General features: G+C 39.7%; 1 protein-coding gene across 3 annotated transcripts in view; it reads left to right on the top strand.

Annotated features, from left to right (window-relative positions):
- The window catches only part of IPO4 (importin 4), a 126,078-nt gene that overhangs the window by 32,211 nt on the left and 72,485 nt on the right, over positions 1-21,382 (top strand). For all 3 annotated transcript variants that reach the window (XM_063454922.1, XM_063454921.1, XM_063454923.1), the window contains exons 5-18: positions 866-995; positions 2,009-2,188; positions 2,329-2,394; positions 7,141-7,242; positions 8,439-8,522; positions 8,893-9,057; positions 9,136-9,189; positions 11,325-11,434; positions 11,581-11,689; positions 12,959-13,088; positions 13,366-13,479; positions 13,742-13,855; positions 14,045-14,168; positions 16,212-16,323. In XM_063454922.1, the coding sequence (XP_063310992.1) occupies positions 866-995; positions 2,009-2,188; positions 2,329-2,394; positions 7,141-7,242; positions 8,439-8,522; positions 8,893-9,057; positions 9,136-9,189; positions 11,325-11,434; positions 11,581-11,689; positions 12,959-13,088; positions 13,366-13,479; positions 13,742-13,855; positions 14,045-14,168; positions 16,212-16,323 (1,594 nt within the window). The remainder of the gene's footprint in view (positions 1-865; positions 996-2,008; positions 2,189-2,328; positions 2,395-7,140; positions 7,243-8,438; positions 8,523-8,892; positions 9,058-9,135; positions 9,190-11,324; positions 11,435-11,580; positions 11,690-12,958; positions 13,089-13,365; positions 13,480-13,741; positions 13,856-14,044; positions 14,169-16,211; positions 16,324-21,382) is intronic.

Here is a 21,382-nt window from a genome sequence, read left to right as displayed (position 1 = left end):
TTATTTTGTCACTGAATCAATGCATCTCTATGATAAATATTTAGTGTTTCCATGCAGAGGGTGGAGCCTGAAGGGAATTATTATACTCCCCAGAATAAATACAGTACGCCGTAGTTGTTCTGGTGACTGTAGCGTCACTTTAAGAATTATTCTGTGCACGCTCTGGACATCAAAACAGTTTTGATCTCCTACTAATGCGGATTTATTTTTCTACATGGTACATATGTAAAATACAGCGGTGTGAAGTTTATCTCTGCCCCCTTAGCCATGCCCATTCCTTGTTAGATGTGCTCAGCTCAAACAGTGAGATTTTAGTATGAGCTGAATTGCTGACTTGACCCTGCCCAACAGCCAGTTATTGTTCTCATGTTATTTATCTCCTTTCCCCTACTACAGTTTTATATACTGTACCATACAGATAAGAACAGTGATTGGTTGTGGGGTGTTATCATGTCAGCAGCTCAGTTCACACTGAACTCTCACTGAGTTCCACTGTTTACTATTTACTTTCCAGTCAACAAGATGTTTTATGAATAGTGGAGGAATGGCTAAAGGGGTAGAGTTATGTTAAGGAAAGCTCCAAACCGTCAAAAGGTGGGTATTGCCGGTTGCATCAGCGTGTTTCAATATCCCATGAAAAATTGCATCACAAAAGCATCTGTAGACTAATATATTAAAATGTTTTTTTGTTTGTTTGTTTTTTTCTATTGCATAGTATGCCATTCTTTTCATATATGGCATCCATTTTGTATTTTTAAGAAAAATCTGTTTTTGCCTGAATAGATTTCAAATTTTTTTTTTTTTCATAGTCTTATTGGTCTTACTTTATATGTTTACTGATGATGTGACTGTTTGCTGGTCTTAGGCACAAGGTGCGTTATGCTCTTGCTCAACTAACGGCTGTGATCTTGAGAAATGAAAAGTTGGAACATTGGCCACAATTCATCCAATTTGTACTTCAGACATCTCGTAGTGCAGTTCCTGAACACCGTCAGGTCTGTAATGAATCTTTATATATTTATTCTCCCTACATATTGCTTTATATTTTCACAGGTTTCTTTTTATTTTTTTTTTTTACGTGAATTTTGTGTGCTTGACTTTATGCTGTTTCTCCCAAGGCTTGTTTGTTTTTTACAGTGTTTCCAGAGCCTTTCTCAGCCGTCACTTTCCCTCTAGGTGATCTGTTTTCCAGGTCATTTTAGCTCTTACATATGTTGTCTGTACTTTAAATGAACACTTTAACGTTATGTTTTCAAATGCATTCACAACGTTTGTGTTTTCTTAAGTACAGAAAGGGTTATTCACTAAAGAGTTTATAGAATTTAGAAAATAATTTATAGTGAATTCAAAGTGAATTTAAAATTTAAGGCCAAGGTAACTAAACTGAAAGCATATATTTTCCAGTTTTACTATTTTGACCTTAAATTTTAAATTAATTTCCAATTCATTTTTAATTCTCACTTTAGTAAATAACCCTGTAATTAAATTTGGAACCCTTCAAATGTAAAGTTAAGTAGATTTATTATATTTAGTCCCCAGGAAAGCTGGTCATGTCACAGTAGGAGCTTGTCCTCTGACTGAGATAATCATTACAGATTATATCAGCCATTCTAATGCATAGGAAAGCAATCCAGAGATTATGGGACCGATTCGAGAAGTGCCTCTAGTGACTGAGTGAACCTTTGGAAGCAATGTAAAGGAGGCAGCGTTTGCATTGCTCAGTCTGCAAGGACAGCCTTGTTTCACCACAACCACTACATTAAACTACAGTGGCTCTGGTGCCACATGACTAGTTTTGTTACCAAATTTCATCTTTTGTTTATCACATACTGACCTTTAAAAAAATATACTTTATATTTTTAATTTTCTTTGTGTCTAAGCTTTTGTTATTGCTTTTGATATCTCAACATTTTGAATAATATTGACATGGAACTAACTCTCTGTCTTTCTTGAGATTGATTTTTCACCACCGTTTTCTTTTAATTTCTCCAATATGGATCGCTGACAGGTTGGTCTCCTCGTTCTCAAGTGTGCTCTGGATCTCAGCGCTGAACTGTTCAAAACTCACTTCCCTGACTTGATCAAAATGTTTCACCATACTCTAAATGATCTCCAGAATCCTCCAGTTCTCTTCTATACTCTGCAGTCTCTCACCAGTGTTGTACCAGAAATGGCAGGCAATGAAATTGTGAGTGCCAGATTGCCTTTTGTCTTTTTTTTCCCCTCTTTGTCTTCCATGTACATTGCATATATCTATCTTCACATATGTATAATATTTATTGTCTAATATATATATATATATTTATATATATTTTTTCTTTTTCAAAGAATCTACTAAGGTCTCTTATTGCAAAGATACTAACCGCCATCAGACACCTGATACAAAGCAATGAGGTAATCCTAATATGTTCACTGTTTTCTTTCCTTCAAAGTAACACTGACTTAATGCAGCACTATCACTGCTTAGAATTTTGCACATCCCATAGGAAAGCATTGAAAATGAATTTCAATGCTTCCCTATGGGGAATAGAGCGACGCAGGAGGTCCTCACATAGCGTGAGGACGTCCAGCGACGCTCTAGCACAGAAAACCTGTGCTATGAAGCAGGAAGTTTCCTCTAGTGGCTGTCTAATAGACAGCCACTAGGGGAGGACTTAACCCTGCAAGGTAATTATTGCAGTTAAAAAAAAACTGCAATAATTACACTTGCGGGGTTAAGGGTAGTGGGAGTTGGCACCCAGACCACTCCAATGAGCAGAAGTGGTCTGGGTGCCTGGAGTGTCCCTTTAATGAATGCAGTGTGTGTTTGTGTAGGTATGTAAGTGGGGGGGGGGGGGGGGAGAGGGGGCATTTTTTATTTTACATTTTTTAAAAATATAAAAGTTTTATTAATTTTTTTTAGTCCCTCCTTCCTGCTTCTTACTTGGCCAGGGAGGGGGGATATGGCATTTCCTGCTGGTCCAGCAGCATGCACTGTGCAATGGGGGACCAGCAAGCACTTGCTTACCTTCCCAGCAGCTCTCTTCGGCTCCCCAGTCTAACTCTTGCAGTCTGTTGCCATGGTAACCCGTGGAAACGCTCTGACTGCCACAGGACTTGCGAGATTTAGACCGGGGAGATGAAGGGAGCTGCTGGTAACATAGAAACATAGAAACATAGAATGTGACGGCAGATAAGAACCATTCGGCCCATCTAGTCTGCCCAGTTTTCTAAATACTTTCATTAGTCCCTGGCCTTATCTTATAGTTAGGATAGTCTTATGCCTATCCCACGCATGCTTAAACTCCTTTACTGTGTTAACCTCTACCACTTTAGCTGGAAGGCTATTCCATGCATCCACTACCCTCTCAGTAAAGTAATACTTCCTGATATTATTTTTAAACCTTTGTCCCTCTAATTTAAGACTATGTCCTCTTGTTGTGGTAGTTTTTCTTCTTTTAAATATAGTCTCCTCCTTTACTGTGTTGATTCCCTTTATGTATTTAAATGTTTCTATCATATCCCCCCTGTCTCGTCTTTCCTCCATGCTATACATGTTAAGATCCTTTAACCTTTCCTGGTAAGTTTTATCCTGCAATCCATGAACCAGTTTAGTAGCCCTTCTTTGAACTCTCTCTAAGGTATCAATATCCTTCTGAAGATAGGGTCTCCAGTACTGTGTACAGTACTCCAAGTGAGGTCTCACCAGTGTTCTGTACAATGGCATGAGCACTTCCCTCTTTCTACTGCTAATACCTCTCCCTATACAACCAAGCATTCTGCTAGCATTTCCTGCTGCTCTATTACATTGTCTGCCTACCTTTAAGTCATCAGAAATAATCACCCCTAAATCCCTTTCCTCAGATGTTGAGGTTAGGACTCTATCAAATATTCTGTACTCTGCCCTTGGGTTTTTACGTCCAAGATGCATTATCTTGCACTTATCCACATTAAATGTCAGTTGCCACAACTCTGACCATTTTTCTAGTTTACCTAAATCATTTTCCATTTGGCTTATCCCTCCTGGAACATCAACCCTGTTACATATCTTAGTATCATCCGCAAAAAGACACACCTTACCATCAAGACCTTCTGCAATATCACTAATAAAAATATTAAAGAGAATGGGTCCAAGTACAGATCCCTGAGGTACCCCACTGGTGACAAGCCCAAGCTTCGAATATACTCCATTGACTACAACCCTCTGTTGCCTGTCACTCAGCCACTGCCTTACCCATTCAACAATATTGGAATCCAAACTCAAAGATTGTAGTTTGTTGATAAGCCTTCTATGTGCAACAGTGTCAAAAGCCTTACTGAAATCTAGGTAAGCAATGTCTACTGCACCACCCTGATCTATAATTTTAGTTACCCAATCAAAAAAATCAATAAGATTAGTTTGGCATGATCTCCCTGATGTAAACCCATGTTGTCTCTGATCTTGAAATCCATGTGTTTTTAGATGTTCAACAATCCTATCCTTTAACATGGTTTCCATCACTTTCCCCACAACTGAAGTTAGGCTTACTGGCCTATAGTTGCCCGACTCCTCCCTATTACCTTTCTTGTGAATGGGCACAGGTAAGGTAAGTAAGTGCTTGTTGTGGGCCCCCCCAGGACTGCCGGGCTTGTAATGGGCCTGGCTGTCCTGGTATGTATTATCGGCAATATCGGTATCTCTACAGGCTGAATATTGGCCAGACCGATAATCGGTTGATCCCTAGTTTTAGAGTAAAATGTATAATGACAATATCATTTTTATATTTATATATTTTTATGTGAACAGTGCAAAGAACAAATATGAATACTAACTTTGGGCAGCATTTTGGTCTAAGTAGCTGCAAAAACGGACTTGAAGTACCCCATTTGAAGTACCCCGGGTTGTCTACTTTTGCAAATGGTATCCCATAATGGGGTAATTTTAATTCTTGGGCTAAAAAATGGTCTCAAAGTCAACATAATGTAAATACTGAAATTGGCATCCCATTCAAACTATACATGGGGTTCTATTGTACTTGTGAGACTTAGTTGAACTTAAATATTAGTGTTTTAGAACAATTAATAGTATAATGTTAATTATACCAACAGTGAAAAGGCCATTTTATTTTTGTTAAGAATGTAAAAAACAAATATGAACACTATCTTTGGCCATAGTTTATGACTAAGTGGCTACTAAAAAGAAAGACTGGGCATTCCTCATTTTGAATACCCAGTTAGAAACTAACAGTATTATGACATTCACTGTTAAAATGCCATGTAGAACTAAGAAAATAGCACAATCTCTTGATTTCTCACACTTTTATTTTTTTTATTTTATTCATATTCAATTGTTTAATATATAAATATTTGATGTGAAATGAAAGCCCTGTTTATCCTGAAGAAAAGGACATATAAGTGTTGGTGGACTTAATATGATAGAGGAAGGTTATGGTTGAACAGTCATATAGCTCAAATTCCAGATTTTGTTTTGATCAAAACTTGTACCATTCCCTCTGTCCTGAAGGGGTTAAGACTTGCTAAGTAACTGATGAATGCTATTCTGTCCGGATATGTAATTCAAAGTTAAGTTGTGATATAGGCTTAAAGCGCAGATAAGGCACAGGTCTCATAGCAAATAGATACCATTTTCACAGATGGTCGTAGTTATTCTGTGTAAGGCTCACAAAGTAAGGGGCAAGAGAGGTAAAAATAAATACTGTATATACTCGAGTATAAGCTGAGTTTTTCAGCACATTTTTTATGCTGAAAAAGTCCCCCTCGGCTTATACTCGAGTCAGGGTCTATATTATGGCAACTTACAGCAAGCTGTTACTTACCTTCCCAGCAGCTCCCGTCATCTCCCTGTGTAAATCTCGCGAGTCCCGCGGCCGTCAGAGCGTTGCCACGGGTTACTGCGAGATTTAGCCAGGGAGCTACTGGGAAGGTAAGTAACAGCTTGCTGCTCGTCCCCCCACTGCTCAGTACATGCCACTGGACCACCTGGGAATGCCATAGCCCCTCTCCCTGGCCAGGTAACAAGCAGGGAGGGGGACAAAAAAAAAACGTTAAGTTAAACAATTAAATATTACATTACAAATATTAAAATAATAAAAATGCCCTCCCCCCCACCCAGTTTACACACACTACACACACACTACACACACACTACACACACACTGTGCATCATATACACACACTCTGCATCATATACACACACATTCTGCATCATATACACACACATTCTGCATCATATACACACACATTCTGCATCATATACACACACATTCTGCATCATATACACACACATTCTGCATCATATACACACACACTGCATTCATTATATACACACACTATAAATAAATATTCAATTAATGTAATTTTATTGGAATCTAATTTTATTTAGAAATTTACCAGTAGCTGCTGCATTTCCCACCGTAGGCTTATACTCGAGTCAATAAGTTTTCCCATTTTTTTGTGGTAAAATTAGGGGCCTCGGCTTATATTCGGGGCGGCTTACACTCAAGTATATATGATATATATATATATAGAAAAACAAAAGCCTTGCACTCCTACTTACAAAAATGTTGAACCCGGTGCTAGATTGCACTAGACATGCAGAACAGAAAAAAAATCAGCACTCCCAGGATTTTTAAATAAAGCTTCTTTTTACTCCAAAATATCGACGTTTCAGTTCCTACCAGAAACTTTCATCAGGATATCCTTTATTTACAAATCCTGGGAGTGCTGATATTTTTTCTGTTCTGTGTGTATGTATGTATGTATATATATATATATATAAAAAAATTTTTGTTAAATACTTTGCACTATTCCTTAGATGCAGAAAATATTCAGTTGCCTAGGTGCTAACATCATTGCATACATACATTGCAAAAATAGGGTGCACTCAAAGGTCTTACAAAATGTAACTTTTTTTTGTAAATATAGTCTTTATTCTCAACTTTTATTTGAAGTACAAAAGACAATCCAAAAGATTGAGAAAGCTATACTGCTTTGTTGTATACAATGGTCGTTCAGGACTGTATGATCTCCTCTGAGACTCGCAGATTCTCATTGTACAGGATGTAGCTTTAATTGTTTTAAATATTACATAAACATATGGATCAACTTTGACCTATTCAAGATCTCAAAAAATACATATCATCCTTTGAATTTGTTCTTCAGGTTCAGGCTTGTGAGGCAATGGAAGTTTTTGATGAGCTAATGGAAGGAGAAGTGTCGGTTGTTGTGCATCACCTTGCTGAGATTATTCCTTTTTGCTTGGAGGTACAAATTTATATTGCTAAAAATTAATTCTCGTATTAAGTGTGGGGAAAAAATCATGCATTAATCAGATACAGATTTATCTGTCAAAAAGTCCGAATTTAAATGATCTACGGGGGTTGTCACGGCAAGAGGACGTGTGGCTATTGTTGCATAAACAAAGTGATTTAATTCTTAAATGGCATGTAATTGAGCAGAGAGTGCAGCGTATGATCTATACAACTACTGCTTCATTAAGCGTTTTATATGTCTCTTTATATATTTCTCCCCCCATTTATTTGTCTAAAATCCTATAAAATAATGTAAAAAGTTTAAGTGAATCCAAGTTCTCCAAGAACCACTCCCCACAGTCTCCGACATGCCACTGCATCACCCGTGCCCTGTTCAAGGTCCAGTTAAATGCTTCTCATAAATAAGTATTGTCGGACCCTGGGCATGTGCATGTTGAGCTGACTCATCTGCAGTGAATCCTACTCTGTGCACAATGTGTGCATTCATGAGTGGTGAAATTAGCGGAGTGAAATCACTTTTCATTGCTAAAGCCAAGGAGGGAGGAAGGCGAGGCTGCACAGAAGGTTGTGCAGGATGTAGAAAAGGGAATGGAAAAATACAAAATATGATGTGAGGAGGGCTAATGTGCAAAACAGAGGGAAGGGACATTATTACAGTGAGACAGTTATTTGGTCTATGTGCACGCAAGTGCAGTGCACATAGTACTACATGCGCTACCTGTAAATGAAGAAGCTCTTTACATCCAACGCACGCAGTGTGTGCGTGCTGACGAATATTTTTATGCACAGAACTGACAGCCAGTGCAGAACAGTGTTTTGGCATGCTAGTTCATGTGTCGCAGGGTTAACTGCACAAATTCACAAATTTCTCTGCGTAGGCAGCATTTCAAGCTGATATGCTGCATGTACAGATTGTTTGCAGCATGAGCACTTCTAAAAGCAGAAGAGGCCATGGTGATTGGTGTAACCATTTAAGCTAAAGTTACTTTGATGCCTAGCGTGTCCCTTAGTATTTTTCACTATAGCGCCCCGTTATGTCATTATGTTGATAAGATTCTCTTGCACTTTGGTGCGTTAGAAACTGGGCTGGTTTTTGCATTGCTATGTAAAAGTTGTAGATAAGGCTTCATAAATTACAAGGTAATTTGATGGTTTGATAATAAAATCATTGCACCTGTTCCTATACAGTTGGCGGTAAACACATCCCTTTCTGATAATCTCCGTGTGAAGGCTCTATCCTGTCTCAGCTTCCTTATCAGATTGAAGAGTAAGGTAAATTTTCTTAGTGTGAATGAATGAATCATTTTAGCTATTCTTTGTCCTCTGGCATAAGTATTAACAAAAGCCAATGCCAGCAATACAGTGGAGCAGTGTAAAAAAAATCAAATATAGCAATATTTACAAAAGAGATATAACTGTATAAAGCTAGACCATAAACAGTCCATGCAAGTGAATGAGACTGCTGGTGCAGGAATGGATTTATATGTTAGCTGCCTGTTTGCATATAATTCTATGGTTACATAAAACCACCTCTTCAGTCAGAAATGTCACATACTTATGGTTCTTTTTGTAGAAAAACCCTTTTTTGCCCTAGACTAAATCTCCTTTCTTCCTTATTTTATCCTGACTGTGTGTTCCTCAGTCCATCCTAAAGCAGAAGCTGCTGACTCCAATTCTTAGTGCTCTTTTTCCCATCATGTGTGTGGAGCCTCCTCCTGGCCAGATGGATCCTGAGGACCAGGAAGATGAGAGTGAGTTACTGGAGGAGGAGACTGAGGTGCAGACCCCTAAACACTTTGCAGTTCAGGTTGGTATTTATATGACTGCAATTCAGAAAGCTCAGTGTTAAGGGAAATGTGTGTTTACAATATCCTTTGCATTACAGGTCATTGACATGCTAGCCCTTCATCTACCTCCTGAGAAGCTCTTCCCTCAACTGGTAAATCATCAAATACTAAATGTCCCTTTTTATTAAACAACTTTCTTCTGCTTAATATTTCTCAGTTGCGATTGACAGACTGTCTTCTGTTGCTCATTAATTCCATTCACTCTCTTTGAGTCACATGTTTGTCCCACAGTAAATTATCAGGTTTTTTTTTGTCCTGAGGTATAGCTGTACTACTCCAAAGGATATTTGCCTTGCTATTGGGTAGGTAAAGGTAAGGAAACTATTAACGTAAAAAGATGAGTTGTCCATTACATCCTTCTGGTGAAAAGTGACCATTTATTTCCAAGCATTTCAAATTTCATTTAACAGTGTAAGGATTGGGACATTCTCCCCAAAGTAAATGTCTGGATGTCCAATTGCTTAGCTGTCTGAGAAAACTGCAAGTCTAATGGGGGAAGCAGCTTGCCTCTGGGGTCCTATGGATACACGCTCCAGAAATCTCCTGCAGACATATTTTTCAAGCATCTGCCTTGCAAAGTAAAGCTTTAATTTTTGGGACTAAAGTACAGAATGTCATTGGAGGAGTGTTTAATTGGAGTATCTATAAAAGATCGGGTTAACCTCCTAAAGCAAATTTGGATTTCTAATAAAATCATGTGTGATATGGCTGATGAGGCCCTGAAGCCAAAAGCTAAGCATGTGGATCTTCTTTGATGATTAGGTATGCCATTTGGTTTGTTTTGGATAGTGGACATCACCTTAAATTCACTGTGTGATTTTTTTTTTTTTTTAATTTTTTTTTTCATTAGAAAGAGAGAGGCAATTTGGTTTGGCTCTGGATGTTCTAATAAAGCTCTAAAACTAAGGCCTTTCAGCAAGAAAGAAAATACTCTAGGTGGAGCAAGATCATTGTTTGTTTTGTTTTTCCTGTTTTTATAACAGCAGAGATGGAAGGTGTCAGCCATTTAGTAGAAAATCACAGGACTCTAGACCTAGAGACAGGAACCATCTTTCCTAACAGGAGAAACTTAAGAAGTTCTCAGAAAATTCAAAACCTTGCTTATTTTGCACAGAAAGTGAATCCAAAAGACGATGTCAAGCATTATTTTAAGAAATACTAAAACTTCTATCAAAGGGCATAATTAAGAGTTCTAATCCTAGAAGAATTTCATGTGTAAACTCCCGGCAGTTCTTGGTAAAAGAATTGGACAGGCCTTTTTGTATTTTGCTTGATTTCAGATCAAATGTTTTTCAGGGAAACTATTGTTAGTCACTCCCATCCCACAAAGATATGATTTTGAGAGCGATCTGGAAGTATATTTAGCCAATACATAAAGCTTCAGAAAATCAGATCTGCTTCTCAATTTCAAAGGTAAGAACAAGCCTCAAAAGTGGCTTTGGCAAGATGCAAAGCAATTAAATTCTCCTACAAGTCAGTAGGGGAAATCCCACCTATCAAGCTTAAACTTTACTCAGGAATTGGCTACTGCTTGGACAGAAGGAGCTTGTGCACTTCTGGATAAAATATGCATTAAGGCCATGTGGTTATTAACGCATACATTCACAAGACATCTTGTCATCAAGTAAGCTTAATTTTGGTGAAAGGCGTTGCAAGCTGTATTGTACAGTGTGTTACATCCCATTTATGTACTGCCACTATATGCGAGGAAAAACAGAAATTTTATTTACCATAAGTTATTTTGTTAGTGGCAGTAAAATTTTGCTCCATGTTCACATTTTGGCGTAAATAGTTTTGTAGTGCTGTATTACTATTGATGCATCCTAACAAGACCAGTTTTTCTTTGTTTTTGTTTTTTAAAGGGACACTATAGGCATTAAGACCACTTTGGCTCATTGACATGATATGGGTGCATAGTCCCAGTTCCCTTAACCCTGTAAAGGTAATTATTGCAGTTTATAAGAAACTACGTTAAACTACATTAATTACCTTTGAGGGGCTACCAGACAGCCAGTAGAGGGACCTCCGGGTACAATGACATGGCACCCAGACCCCACTTCAGATGAGATAAGGTGACCTTTTATCTTGACTTCGTGTTGCTCAGTTTTTGTCTTCAGCCGTGTCATGTTCCCTCCAACTCCAGAGCCATTCTTCACTAGTGTGTTATTTGCTGGCTTTGTTTGTCCCAGTTTTTGCTTTACTGTTTCCTATATCATCTTTTCTCCAGACACCCCTTATGGAACCCTGTCTCCTTAGTTCAAACCCATACCAGAGGAAGGCCGGTCTTATGTGTCTAGGTGTGCTCAGTGAAGGTTGTGCTGAACACATTCGCAACAAGTACGTGTCACAAATTTGTCAGTGGCCTAGTGACCAGATATTCTTTTGTTAATTTGTCTTGATAATGTTTTCTTAACCACACAGCCTCTTAACTATTTTTCTTGTACCTTTCCTCCAGTATGAATTAATGTATCTCTCTCATGTAGGCATCTAAAGTCTATGCTGAAAGTGGTGTGTGAAGCCTTGTCAAATGAAAGTCAAGTTGTGAGAAATGCTGCACTTTTTGCTTTGGGACAATTTTCTCAAAATCTACAGGTATGTGTTTGTTTTTTGTGTGTGTTTATTTAAGGGACATCTTGACACCATAATTACTATAGCACACTATGGAGCCAGGAGACCCCAGTCACCATTCACTGGTAACCTGTCAAATAGTTTATACATAGTTTCACATTTATCTTACTGGGTCAGGTGCCCACAGGGTTTCTGTTTTACTTTGTCTTATAAAAGTTGATATTACCTCATTATCATACTCATATATACCATGTTTAAACAGTGTTCATTGGCTGATGGCCATCAGCTTACACCATTTGCCAATAAAAAAACAAGGTGCAAGAGAGTACTGAGAACAGACACCAGCTCAAATAGCCTTCCCTTTGGTGGGTCCCTGCTCAGATCTCAAGCTGGTTTTAGCTCATCCTGTGCCATTACAAAAAGAACCAGGCCATTTGCGTATCAGATTGATTCCACCCAAATGGCAGACCATATCCAATATGCAAGCCGGCTCTCTCTGCACGAGAGATACAGCAACACCAGACGATCGTTTCAACCTTGTTAGGCATCGTCAGTGAGATATCCCTCTAGGCACCGTTAGCAAGGGGTCCTCGTCTGGATTACCCTTTAAACTTAGGGAGAGCAAAAAACAAACTGAGAACGGACAACAGCTCAAATAGCCTGCCCTTCAGTGGGTCCCCGCTCAGATCTCAAGCTGGATTTAGCTCATCTTGTTCAATTTCAAAATGAACCTGGCTATTTGCGTATTAGACTGTTCCCCAACTTGAGATCTCAGCTGGGAAACTCCAAAGGGCAGGCTAATTTAGCTGTTGTCCGTTCTCAGTTCTCTTTTGCAACGTGTGCAGAGAAAGCCGGCCTGCATAGTGGATCTGTCCTGCCCTTTTGGGTGGGAGTCTGATATGCAAATGGGCCTCGTTCTTTTAGTAGCTGTTGTCTATTCCCAGTACACTCTTGTAACTAGTTTTTTGCTGTGTTTCAAAATAAGACTTGGTACGGTAATGCAGAAGAATTTAACTTTATCAGACGAACAGAAAATGAATGGACTCTATATGCCCCTCTAGCCTATTCTCCTCTGTCACATGGTGTCCACACTCTTCCTTTCCTCCTCTGCTCCTTGCTATTTTCCCATTCTTCTCCTGATTTTTATTCATTTGCATCTCATATCGAAATTGTCATTGATTTTAATCTGCCCTGTTGTTTTTAGACTTCTGGTCTCTCTCATTCATATTTCTTTTCTTCTGTTCCCATTACGTGATTGCCCCTTGATTTTTTTTTTTTATTTATTTGTTTTAGCCGGATATCAGTGAATATTCAGATTCAGTACTTCCTCTTCTCCTGGGGTATATTTCCCAAGTCGATCCATCCCATACTGCACATCTAACAAAAGCCTATTATGCACTGGAGAACTTTGTGGAGAATCTCGGTGAGAGGTGTTAAAGATTACATGATATTATCAACAATAAGTGGAGTTACAGTACGGGGGAGGTATTAAGGATTATAGAGAATAAGGCTGATAACTGCATTTGATTCCTAACAGGTTTCTTGGGAGGAATAACTGTAAGATGTTATATAATGTTGTAAAATGGGTTGTGTGGGGCCATGTAAAGAGTTAATGGTTATGATGAAGTTCAAGCAAGTAACTAGTCATAAGCGTTTTGGTGAGAAAACTTGACACTGAATAATAATCGGCATTTCTGCAGGCAGTAAGATTGAACCATACCTTCCCACTCTTATGGAACGGATCTTGGTGTCCCTAGACAACTCGAACAATAACAGAGTGAAAGAGCTGTCAGTGAGTGCTCTTGGTGCTATTGGTGAGGAAACAAACTGGTGCATTGTTATTTTTTTTTCTCTTTTTCCTGTAGCCCATCTCTTAAAGCCACCTTGACTCCGCCATTCTTTATCATTCCCTCTCTGTTGTGCCAAGTTTAATTTCTTTAACTTGTTACATATTGCCGTCTCTTACTTCTTAACATCTTCTAGTAATCTTCCCTTTACTAGTGGGGGGACAGTTCCATCTCAATTTCTTAGCCTTTTCTAATTCTCTCTTATGAGTGACTGTATCTTTCTCCATAGCCAATGGTGCAGAGAAGTTACTTTTACCATATTTCTCTTCTGTGATGGAGTCTTTAAAAGTTCATCTTGTACAGACTGGAGAAGAAGGAAAACACATACAGATACAATGTCTTGGTAAGTGATGATTGATGATGATGACTGATGAAAAAAATGGGATTATTTTTTTTTTTATGCGCAGGGGGGGGGGGGGGGGGGATTATAATGAAAATATATTTGGGTAATGTTCTGACAAAAACTAGTGCGTTTTCAATCGCTGTGATCCTGCTTTTATTGTTTTATTTTAATACCTACATCCTTTCCCAGAAACGCTTGGAGTTTTGGTACGAAATCTAGGAAAAGATGCCTTCCTACCTTTGGCAGAAGATTGCTGTCTTCTGGGACTAGGTCTTTGTGACAGAATGGATGACCCAGATATGAGGCGCTGCGCGTGAGTTTCATCAGATTTTCTGTAGACCTTTGTGTAGTGTGTTTATTCTGCATGTACATATTGGCATTTTTGCATGTTGTTAAGTGGCTCTTTGCTTATCTAAAAGACTGTGCAGTGGCTTATGTTGGCGAGTATGGCATATTGTCTATAGTACTCCATTATTTATGTTACCTGGATGCAATCCGAAAATTGACTTCAGTATTTCCTATATCCATTGTCCTGGCAGCAATGGTGGTTGAGTTAAATCACTGCCAAACCCATCCTGTATGGAAAATGCACATTAATTAGTAAATAGATTTCCTTAAAGGGACACTGTAGGCACCTAGACCACTTCAGCTAATTGAAGTGGTCTGGGTGCACTGTCCCTTTTGCACCTAGAGCTGCAGCCACCAGACAGCCAGTAGAGGGTTTCCTGGTTTAAAACGGACCTTACGGTATCTGACGCTGGGCATCCTCACACTCTGCATGACGACCTCCAGCATCAGATTGTTCCCCGTAGGAAAGCATTGAGTCTAATGCGCACACAGCATTTTCCGTGCATGCGCGTTAGAACCTGCTTATCGCAGGACAGAGGAGGAGCTACGACCCAGTGCCAAGGGACATCGGCTGTGGCATAAGGTGAGTAACTATTTACCAGGAAGAGGGCAGGCATGGGGAGCGATATGGCCAGGAATACAGCTTTCCTTGTCAAGACTGCAGGCTTAGTTTTTTAATCAAATTACCAAACAACTGTTAGATAAGAATTTACTGGCCAGTAGTTCTCAAACTTCATTAAAACAAGAAGCCACACGTTTCAGATTCATTCAAAAAGAAAAATACATTTGTATGTGGCTGAGTTGTTGCAAAACAGCTGGTAGGCAACATATGTGATCTGTCTTGTCTCTTTTATATTTGTGTAATAGAATCTTGCTGCTTTAATCTAACTTCAGTGTGGCTACGAAGGGAGTGTTCTGTGGGCACCAGGTAGAAATCTGATTTATAAAATAAGTAGATGGTGTAGCGCCTTGATGTATTTCTTGAGGTAGGTGTAGTCTCAGAGGTAGTGGGATATGTAAAAGCAGAAGAATACAGCAGAATATAGTGTAGTATATCTTGCATAAAGTAAGGATATAACAAATGGAATTGCACTTACAGTTTGTACAGCAAAGGTAGATCTCTCTGAATGAACTTGGGCGGTACATTCCCGCTTAGAGATATTCTGTGTCTTCTGTAAAGTGCTTTCATGCAGAGGAACCCCACCTAGGTATGGTGACACAGGATTGTGTTCACCCCACCTTGGGGTCTCAAAGGTTTGTTGGTAGTTAATATATAAAAAAACAAGAATAAAAAATATAGCACTCACTGTTGTTGTAAGTAAAAAAAAAAAAAAAAAAAAAAAATTAAGCGAGGTAATAAAATAGAGAGCACAAATTAGGTTTTGCTCAATCCACAGCGTTCAGGTTGTGTTTTCCCCACCAAAGGAATATGCTGTCCCAAGCTCCACGGAAGGTCAGAGTGAAGTCCATAGAGGTTAGCAAATAGCTGCTTTATTTAATTCACTAGTACATAAAATAATAAAAGCAATACAAAGTAGTAAAATAACACTTAACGAGTTTCGCCACAAAAATACTTTTTCAATAGCATTTGCCTTTGTTCTACAAACTGCAAGTGCAATTCTGTTTGTTATATTCTCACTTTGCGCAAAATATATTACACTATATTCTGCTGTATTCTTTTGTTTTTATATATCCCACTAGCTCTGAGACTACACCTACCTCAAGAAATGCATCAAGGCACTACATACTTATTTTATGTACTTTCTACTGGACCGGAATTGAGAGACTCTGGTTTGGGTGTTTCAGCTGCCTTTCTAACTGAAGCATACCTGCTGTAAACCAAGTTACTATATATTAGAACTCTAATTTATATTAAATCATTCTTGGGCAGTTTGATACTAAAACACAGGAGGACACTAGGAATCATTACTACAGCAGGCTGTGTTCTACTTAGTGCTCCTTTTACCAAATCATGCCAAATGTAGCCCTGACACATTATAAATTATAGTTACAGCCTATTTGCTGCTCTGTCTGGGATCATGGAAGATTCAATTTCTGTGCATCTAGAGAAAATGACAACATTAATGCTTTTGTCCCTGAAGTCAAAGGAAGGAATAGTGGTGAGTGATAGCACAAAGTAAAAATGTAATGTATGATTTGAAGTAAAGCATTACAACCAAGAACACATGTTGTGGTGTATTTGCAGATGACATCATTTTATATATAAAAAGTTATGACTTTTTCAAAATGTAAATTGTAATGAAATTCTTTGGTGCTCAGTAGGCAATAATTTAACTGCATCATCAGAGCTTTAAATGGCACCTCTTGTCTGAACTTAAGGAAATTATTCTGCAGTGTGTTGTCTGCTTCAGTGGGGGCACAAGGCCACTACTGGCATATACCCACTACAACAGCCTTTAAACCAGTAATGGCTAACCTTGACACCATACATTGTTTCTGGACTACATTTCCCATGCTGCTCAGCTAGCTTTTATAGTCTAAAAGCTAGCTGAGCATCATGGGGAATGTAGTCCAGAATCAATTTATGGTGTCAAGGTTAGCCACCACTGCTTTAAACTGACACTTTTAGCTCCCCAAACTTCTGTTTGTTCCATTCAGTGTGTTTCTCTGATTCTTGTCCTTTCTCTGACAATTCTATTTAGACAAAGACATGTGGGTTGTCACATAGTTCTTTATTGACGACTAGACAAAACATTAAAATGCTGCTGGTTAACTTCTGTAATTTTGTCCTGCTTGAAGTAGCTCAAGATTGACCTTGGATTTTCTCTCCTTGTTAGTTGTGCATGTCAGCCCATCTTAAAGAAAAATTATTTAAAATAAAACCTTATATGTGTTAGAGCCTCTTCGTGTATTATTTTGTAAGAAATACATGTAATGTAAAGCCATCTTTTCAGGGCATCTACTGGTTTACACACACCCTGTGTGATGGAGGGAGGATACATCGCTGCCCAGATATAATATAAATTATATGTATTAAGGCCTTTTGGCCTGTAATTGTGGGAGGGGCGTATGACACACCTCTTCCCTACTTAAGGGACACCCCTTACCTGGCTCCATATCGTTCGAGGTCAGCGCTGCATCATTTCCACTTCCGGGTCATCCAGACGCCATTTTACCTGATTACTCCATGAGGTTTTTTAAGCAGAGCTGTGTCAGGAATCCAGCCACAGGCTTTTCCGGCCTACCACCTTCTTTCTTCAATCCATCGCCGTGGATGGTGTCCAAGTGACTCACAAACTGTAAGTCAACCTACCCGTTATGCCGGGCATCAGTCCCACGGCACCATGCACGGGTCAGGTCCTCACTTTACGGCTGCATTTTGTCTGTCTGTTCTAAAACCATTGCATGTTTATGCATATCATTCGTTTAAACCCCCTACCGGTCTTTGGGTGTACTACAGGCTTCTTAGACATTATCGCATTTCATGTACAAACCAACAAACCACTGCATTTTCGCCTACACACTGACCCCTACCGGTCATTCAGTCTACTACAGGCTTCTCAGACATTATTGCATTTCATGTACAAACCATCGAACCACTGCATTTTCGCCTACACACTGACCCCTACCGGTCATTCGGTGTACTACAGGCTTCTCAGACATTATTGCATTTCATGTACAAACCAACGAACCACTGCATTTTCGCCTACACACTGACCCCTACCGGTCATTCGGTGTACTACAGGCTTCTCAGACATTATTGCATTTCATGTACAAACCATCGAACCACTGCATTTTCGCCTACACACTGACCCCTACCGGTCATTCAGTGTACTACAGGCTTCTCAGACATTATTGCATTTCATGTAAAAACCAACCTTGCTTCATTTAAACAATTGTCATTTCGGTTTGTTTTCTGGTCGGCACTTATTCATAGTATATTCTATGCACGATTGCTGTTCGCATTAAAATGCATACGGTTAAGCTATTCATGCTAACTTCTGTTTCCCCTCATACTAAGATTCGGTTATTCTGCTATGTATTCACATAGATCTTTTTCGTGAGTTACATTTCATCATTTCATGTATTTACATTTGGTTAAAAAGTTGCTTGGTTAAATAGACAGACCATTTTCATGCTATTTTTAAGGTATCACTTATTACATCAAGGGTATGAAACCAGCTAACATTTCTGTATAGACATTGGACTCCCACGCTTACTGGAGTTTTTTATAATTATCCATTTCATTACAATTAAATCAGCCTATGTTACAGGCCTCATTTCTTTGTTGTTAACCATGACACAAGGATTTAATTCCTTTTCATGCATACTCGGGTTGAATCACACGAACTGATCCAACCAATCATACGTTTCCTGCACAGTTATCGGTTAAACTTTCAAATACTTATTTTACACGATCTTAGGTTGTCTATTTTGTTTCAGTTTGCTTATTATATATATATGGTTTTAATAATAATAGTTATTTTATTTTACAATGCAGATATTACATGTATATTACTGTTATGGTTAGCCTACATTACGGCTCCTTTTTCTGTCATGCTCGTACGACATACCACGAGTTCAAGGACACGGTCCTATTTTCAAAGAGTATAATGGAGATATGATGTTATTACAACCATGTACATTACGATTACATGGCACTAACTATTCAGGCCATTTCTTATCATACTCATACGATATACCACGAGTATATAAGAACACGGTCCTACCTTCCACAAAGGGTTTCGGGTTGAATCACACGCATTGGTTCAACCACTCATACGTCACGTTACAACATTTTCTGCATAGATTGTAATTTCACATAATTTCACATGGCATTTACAAACTCAGGCCTTTTCTTGACACACTCAGGCGACGTAACACGAGTATTCAAGAACACGGCATATACGTCTCACAAGACGTTCGGCTTTTGAATCACACGTTCTGGTTCATACATTCATACGTCACTTTACAGCAACATTTATGATTCTGCATATTGTCACTTCACATTAAAAAGTCCCTTGCATTCCCAGATCAGTTTAGTGACATGCATATCATCTGATCACCTTCCATATATACACATTACACGGCCAATCCCCTGCTGCCAGGTATCGGACTCAGCGTAACGCTTGTCACCAAGCATGGTCAGTCATGTCACTATCATACTCATAGATTTTACACCTCCCACACATACTGCTAGAAGCCTAATCCCAGCCTATACAGATTACGCAGGTCTCACAGGATCCATTCTCACTCGATCCCTTTTTAGGTTTATCCAGGTTTTCATACCTGTCGAATCTCAAAACTTCATACATACTACCAGGTACGTAAGCCTGCTCACGTTGTAGTTCACATACGTTTCATTCTTCTAGGCCATAGAGTACTGGCAAGTTAGGGGTATAGGCCCAAATAGGTACCTCCCTTCTTGGCATTTCTGCCTATCGTTTAGTGGTCCGCGAGGCCAACACCCCGCCTCAACGTTTCGGAGGCAAACGCCATCGGGCCACACGTGAGTTAGCCGCCTCGCAATATTATAGAGAGGGCCTCACCTGTCACTCCCTCCCCCTGTTTTCTTTTACTATCACCGAGAGGCCTACGATTCCTGCCACTACGACGGGTGGCCTCAATAACCCCTCGCGCCAACTCATAGACAGAGCCTCTCATAGCCACTTGGCAACTAGCAGGGCCTCACCTGTCACAAACAAGATTAATTTTTCGCCTTTCAGGCCTAATTAGCCTGCCAGTATCACCCCTGGGGAATCGGTCACTACACCCCTTACCATGGCTGGGTCGGCCGCTGCGACCCCTCCAGCACTGGTTGAGTTGCAATCACTTTCTCCAGCCATCTGTTTCAGGGCACATGCTAAATCTGTGTCCAAATAAAATGTATCCCAAAACTATACTTAACATCAATAAACATTTCTGTACTTACGACATTACTGCCACATCATCCATCTAGACATTTGGTGGAATTCATTATCTCGGGTCTATCAGAAGGATTCACACAGGCCTCATACACATGCCTTCCGGAATCCTGGAATGTCCTAATTTACAATCCGCACAACAAACCCTACAGCAGTAGAGGCACTCATAGCCAGGAAGTGGCAGAGGACTTCATATGGGGGCCCTTCCAGTCCCCTCCGTTCACCACATGGCGGACAAACCCCATCGGTATTGTCACGGGGAAATCTTCTCACAAACAGAGACTTATCATTGATCTATCAACACCTCTGCCACTCCTAGTCTGAACTCCCTCATACCCTCTGAGGAATTTTCACTGCAATATTCCACCATAGATCACGCCATTACAGCTATCATGCAGGCAGGGGCCGGAGCATGGCTCAGTAAAACTGATATCACAATGCTTTCAAGTTACTGCCTATCCACCCTACACTGTGTCACCTGCATGGTATCAAGTGGGAATATTTCCCCTCCCAGTAGCCTAAAAGAAACCATCAGTCTATTCGAACAGGTGGGTGTCCCAGTCTCCTCCACCAAGACTGAAGGACCAGATACCTTCATCACATTCCTGGGTATCATACTAGACTCAGCCACCATGCAAGCTAGCCTGCCACGCCCAAGGTAGAAAACATTCTGATCAACATAATCTCTACATACAACTCGGTACTTGCAACCGCAAGAATTACAGTCTCTGCTTGGGTCACTGAATTTTGCCATTCGCATCATACCTCAAGGCCGGGCTTTCATCTCACAACTCCTTTACATGTTTCCCACTTTTAGACATGATGGACACCCCTGGATACCCAAGCCACGGCAGGCGTAATTATGTGGAGAAAATGTTTAACCACCTTGAATGGTAAAAGCATGTTCCTTCCAAAATTGTCTGACTCCTCACCTACCATTTGGTCAGACGCGGCGTCTACCACAGGTTTTACAGCAATTTTTCAGGAACGAATGGCTTTGGGGCAGCTGGCCTTCAGAAGTTCAGGACCTGGAGGGTTTTTCCACTACCTCAGCTCTGTTTGAGATATATCCCATCATGACGGTTGCCGTGGCATGGGTGCATTTATGGGCAGGTTCGTCTGTACGTTGCTACTCAGACAACCAAGTAACTTGTCACATTATAAACAAGGCCGATCCAAATCACTGACTATTATGAGATTCTTGAGGAAACTCACTTGGCTGGCTGCATGTCATAATTTTCTCTTGTTTTGTATTCATGTTCCAGGTGTATGTAACACTGCTGCTGACAATTTG

The sequence above is a fragment of the Pelobates fuscus genome, chromosome 5, assembly GCF_036172605.1.
Source record: "Pelobates fuscus isolate aPelFus1 chromosome 5, aPelFus1.pri, whole genome shotgun sequence".
Classification (NCBI taxonomy): domain Eukaryota; kingdom Metazoa; phylum Chordata; class Amphibia; order Anura; family Pelobatidae; genus Pelobates; species Pelobates fuscus.
The sequence above is the reverse complement of the archived record's forward strand: the minus strand, read 5'-3'. Positions and strand labels throughout refer to the sequence as shown.